General features: G+C 51.8%; 1 protein-coding gene across 1 annotated transcript; it reads left to right on the top strand.

The window, feature by feature from the left end:
• Window positions 1-2,946: 2,946 nt before the first annotated feature.
• AK88_05636 (uncharacterized protein) lies at window positions 2,947-5,200 on the top strand (the record flags this gene model as incomplete). Its single annotated transcript, XM_012483238.1, has 3 exons — window positions 2,947-3,535; window positions 4,051-4,533; window positions 5,082-5,200. The coding sequence occupies 3 exons, from the start codon at window positions 2,947-2,949 to the stop codon at window positions 5,198-5,200; spliced, it is 1,191 nt and encodes a 396-aa protein (XP_012338661.1).
• Window positions 5,201-5,742: the final 542 nt, after the last annotated feature.

Raw genomic sequence — 5,742 nt, 5'->3', positions numbered from 1 at the left:
ACATCCTGCAGTACTTACATCAAACTTGTCCTGAGTAAACCTGGCCTCCCCCGTGGCCCATATGGCCAATACATCTTTAATAAATTCCTCCACAGGCTTATACTTCCCATCTTGCGAACTCATCTTGCATTTGTCATCAGCAGAAAAATTCCGGAACCTGTTATTAAGGTGTTCATGCGTGCCCTTAATGCTGTAGAAATCCTGAAGTGCCTATTCCGATTGTTCCTTCCTGTCCACATGCTACTTGTGCATGGCTCCCGCACAGAATAACCTTTCTATGTGGTTGACAACAGGTAGGAGCTACTAGAACAGTTGTATAATATATTGTTATAATACACAAGGAAAAGGAAGACCCTTGTATTGTTGCCCTTAATACATATAAAACTTAAACAGAATTCTGCCTATATAAATACTCATTCTACATTAGGTAATACACATAATGCTACATGAAAGGAAAAGTGGGAAAATCAGACATATGTAAGAAGAATAAAAAGAAAAGAGAAAGAACAAAAAAAAAAAAAAAACAAAAGAAAAACAAAAACGAAAGGGAGGAAACAAAATACGACTACCTACACACACAACGCGTCATGCATATACACTCCCCGCCGCCTTCTTCACTAAACGCCTTCACACACGTTGTCTCTGTGTGCGTACACAAAAAAACCCCAGTATAACAACATCAATTCTTCTTCCGTCGTTGCCTCGTCCTCGTAAACATTGTGCGCGCGTGTAAGAAGGAGGAGGATTGTCTCTCCGAGCAAACGCGTCGACCAACGCGGCCGAGTGTAAGACGGATTCGACGAAGTAGCCGAGTAAAAACAGTGTCCGCGTGTCACAAGGAGGAGAGATTGTCTCTCCGAGCAAACGCGTCGACCAAAGCGGCCGAGTGTAACAACGATTCGACGAAGTAGCCGAGTGAAGCGGTTCGATTACGGCGTTCGAGTAAACGCATCGACCAACGCGGCCGGGTAACGCACATTGTCGACGCGGTAGCCGCGTGCAAGAAGGAGGAGATGATTGTCTCTCCGAGCAAACGCGTCGACCAAAGCGGCCACGTGCAACCCCGATTCGACGAAGGATTGTCCGAGTGTAAGAACGGAGGGAGACCTTGTCTCTCCGAGCCAACGCGCTTCGACCAACGTGGCCGATTGTAACAACGATTCGACGAAGTAGCCGAATGTAAGAAGGTACACATTGTCTCTCCGAGCAAACGCGGTTTGACCAAGTAGCCGAGTGTAAGAGGGACGAGATTGTCTCTCCGAGCAAACGCGTCGACCCACGCGGCCGGGTATACACGATTGTCCGCGTAAGCAGCATTCGACGAAGGCTTGTCCGACAGCAAGAAGGAGGAGAGATTGTCTCTCGGAGCAAACGTGGCCGGGTAAAGGACATTGTCTCCGAGTTTAACAAGGACCACAGATTGTCTATCCGAGCAAACGCGCTTCGACCAACGCGGCCGCGTAAACCGCATTGTAGCCGAGTGTAAGAAGCAGCAGATTGTCTACGCGTGAAGCAGTTCGACGAAGTAGCCGAGTGTACGAACGGAGGGAGACATTGTCTCTCCGAGCACCACGCGTCGACCCACGCGGCCGCGGAAACGGATTGCCACCGAGTGAACGTATTTGACGACGTAGCCGCGGAAGGATCCGAATAGAGACAAAAGAGAGAGGGCGGGCAGCGAAGGAACCCATATATTATATGGGAGGAAGAACGACGGCGGCAACGGCGGCAGCAACGACGGAAGAAAAATTGTTGTTGTTGTTATACTGCGGTTTTTAGGTGTACGCACACACAGAGACAGTGTGTGTGACAGGCGTTCAGTGGAGACCGGTGTAGAAAGGGCGGGGGGGTGTATATTCATGACGCGTTGCGTGTGTCCGGTAGTAGTAGTACTACTTTTTTTTTCTTTTCCTTTCTTCTACAACGAAGCAGAGAAAGGCGGAAGGCGGACGGCAGGACGGGGCCAGGGGGACAGCGGAAGGGGGAAGAACACAAGTAGTGGTTGTGTATTTATCACGACTTCCATAAGCAGTTACCGGCGTGGCGTGACGGAGAAGCGCTGACGCAGAACGGGGTGACGGAGACGGGGTCACGGGACAGGCGTTGACGGTAGCAGCGTGCCGGACACCGCGTTCACGGAGACTTGGTTGACGGAGGCGGGGTGACGGAGAAGAGCGTTGACGGGAGAGGCGTTGACGGAGACGGGGTGACGCAGAGGCGTGGACGGAGACGGGGTGACGGAGACGGGGTGACGGAGACGGGGTGACGGAGACGGCGTTGACGGAAGAAGCGTTGACGGGAGAAGCGTTGACGGAGACGTGGTGACGAGAGAGGCGTGACCCGGCGCGCGGCATCACCTGGTGCTGGTGGGGGTGGTAACGGTGGTACGCCTAGTACGGGAGTTGCCGTAGGAGGTCAGCACGAGAACGGGAAGATGGCGGACACCGCGGACAAAGAGTGTGATGCAGACAGAATACTGCAGCGGACGCATAGGCCAATCTACGTGGTGCCCCCACGTGATGTAAGTTAGATTACACAGCCAGTGCCGCGATGGGCAGGACACAGGAATCAATATAAGAGGACTTTGTTGATACGGGCACTTACACATACATGTGAGAATGTATATGTATTTATGTGCAACCATATAGGTAACATGTGCCCATGGGCACTTTTTTAATGTTCATGTGCAACATGTAGGATAACGCATGGAACAAGTGGAAGCAAGTGTTGGAGCACTTTACGGCACATATGGAGGAACACAACTACCTCGCCGAAGCGTGGGGGGCAAACTGTTATAATAGTGGTTGGAATGATTTCGGCAAGGGCAATGAGAGTCATACGCAACAAAGAGTAGCAGATGTGGTACGGTGTAGAGTTATGAGCGTTGCATGGGCCTTTGCAAATGGGTGGAGTACGGGTGCACACGCGACGGAGCCAGGGGTCCCAATGGACCAGGAACAACAGAACATGTTCAGGTGTGAAGTGGTAAATATCTTTGGACATTTACTGAAGGAGAAGTATTGTTCAGAGCAAAAAGGATACAGGAGAGGTGTAGAATATTCTCGGATAGTATTCAGGAATATGCAGAGCGCGGGCACAGATGGAGCTGGAGTACTGGATGGTCCTGTTATACAAGGCAAGTGTACTGCGTGCGGGTACGGCGAGAATCGAAGGTGGGCACACGCGATAAATTTGAAAGTAGTAGAGTGGCTCATGGGGCAAGCAGCGATATTGGCAGAAATACAGGCAATGGAAAAGGCAATGCCGTGTACTGATAAATGGAAAGATTACATTACGAACCTGGACCAGGAGCAGAACCCTATTAAGGATGGGAACACAGAAGGGGGAACGCTCAAAGACCGTTTGAGCGACGCAGGGAAGAAGAAGATAGAAGACGCAGAGCAGAAGCTGGAAGGAGCAGTAACAAAGATAATTGAGAAAGTCGCGAAAGATAAAGACGACATACTGCAGCAAGCAAAGGAGGCGTTTCACGACGTGCAGAAGAACGCGGACCAGGACGCCACCGACACGACACGTAAGAATACGATTTGTAACACTACGAACATACGGCAGATACCGAGAATGGCCGCATAAGAATACGCTGCACGCACGGCCAATATGGATGCCGCCAACAACAACAACGCACACGCGGTGACGAGTGTAGACGAGGTGGCGTCACAGTGGTGCGATAACACACAGCACGACGGCAGCGATATCCATAGCCGTAGCGGCGTCCAGTTTGGACGAGTAACCGCACGACACGACGGCAACAACAAATACAAGTGTCCCGCTACCATCTACCCCAGTTCACCGAGTACGCAGTCCACCTCACTGTGCGCTTGCTGCCGCCTGACCCAGGCCACTGAGTCTTACCCCGACCCACTGCATCGATCCATGCATCGACACACTGCATCGACCCATGCAGCGGACCTACCCTGCCGCCAACTGACCCGACCGTACCACACCACAGCGTCCCGCCCCTTCTTTCTGTACCACTTGTTTCGTTTTTTGTATCATTTTGTCGTTGTTCTTCTTTGCTTCATTTTGCAGGTGCGGAGACGGAGAACACGAAAGAGGTCCCAAGTAATGGCCACAAAGACGTGAAGAAAGACGAGACCAAAGCAGAGAAAAAGGGTGACCAGCATGCTCAGGCACCAATCCCCTCGGTACCCGCAGCACCCACAGCAGAGGCAGGAGGAGCCCAGAAACCACATGGAGCAGCAGGATCACCAGGACGATCGGATCAAGGAGCTGGCGACACCACCGTAGTATCGCAACCTGGAGTAGGTGCAGCTCAAGGACCAGGACCTGGACAACCCCCCCCACCTCCTCCACCCGTGGAGTCACCTGAGGACGAACAAGGCCCGAAGAAACCACACCAAGAAGGTAAGTGTGCAAAGGGAAGTACCGTATTCCATGAGACAAATGTGGGCAGGGGTCTCTCTGGTTCCTCATCAAGTATCACTATCTCCTTCACACCGCGCCCCGGAACTGATGATGACTGTGACCAGAAGCCCAAAGACTCGGGACCAGGTAGTGTCCTGAGTGAACATCCAAAAGGACAAGAACAAAAAAGAGAGAGAACAAAACAGAAACACACAATTTTCCGGAGACAACACGGAGCGAGAGAAACCAAACGTCGAATGAGACGCACCAGCAGAGCGCCGGGGCGGCCGAGACAGCCGCGTCCGGTACAGCGACGTAGAGACGTCGACAGACGTAGACAACCGCACACACACTGTGTCTGAGTGTGTATGTGTTGTATGGGAGAGAGAGAGTCTTTTCCCGGAGTGGCACCCTGCCACCATCTCCCCGTGATTCCATGCCCCGACGCCATTCCCCGCCGTTCCGTCCTTCCTGCCTTCGTTCCCGTGGCACCAATGGTGCCGACCGCGTAGTCAACCATCCAGAGACGGTGATGTCGTGAAACGACGGACAACCGCCGTCAATCGTGTGGTCGAACAATGCAGCGACGGACAGCGGCCAAGCGGCAACCGTGGCCAATCTCGCACTGCATAAAGTTCAGTTTCATCATACTTCTTCCTTCCCTTTCCCTGTCTCCCCATTCACCACATGTTCAGGCGATGCCGTCGCCGCTGGTAGCGGCAACGATGACCCCCCTCCTCTCAATCCGCCCAAACCAAAACCGAATCCGAACCCAAATCAGGCGGGGTCCAGCGGCCACAATAGTCACGGTTGAGTGCCCTCTTTCGATTTGGACAAAATATTTCCAAAGAACATAATAACTGCAGCAGGCGGTGGATTTACACCACCTATCACAACACCCGGATCATCCACTACATCGGGTGTAACTCCAGGTGACTACGCTGTTCCTGACCTAACCGCCGCGGTCCTTATCGCCACTACTCCCGTACTCTTCTTCCTGTCCGCCGTCACCGTGGCCCTCCTTGGTTATTCCTTTTGGAACGTAAGTGCACTCTCAAGCTCACACAAGCGCACACACAACGCACACACAAGCACGCACAAATATAACCGAGTGGAAAATGGAACAACAACCGTTGCCATTCGCCATTCCACTGCTCCATCCACTGTTCCCAAAAGGAACTATAACCAACTTTACACCATTTGGAAGTTACTCCACAAGAAAACAAAAAAACGATAATAACTTTTAGAACAAAGAACAAAAAAAACAAAAAAAAACCTACTACAGATTAACGTCCCTATATGCGGATACATTGTACATTGGAGGCAACGGAGTTTGGGCTCGTGCGACACAATATA

Source organism: Plasmodium fragile (assembly GCF_000956335.1).
Source record: "Plasmodium fragile strain nilgiri unplaced genomic scaffold supercont1.190, whole genome shotgun sequence".
NCBI lineage: Eukaryota > Apicomplexa > Aconoidasida > Haemosporida > Plasmodiidae > Plasmodium > Plasmodium fragile.
This window is presented reverse-complemented; position numbering and strand designations above follow the sequence as displayed.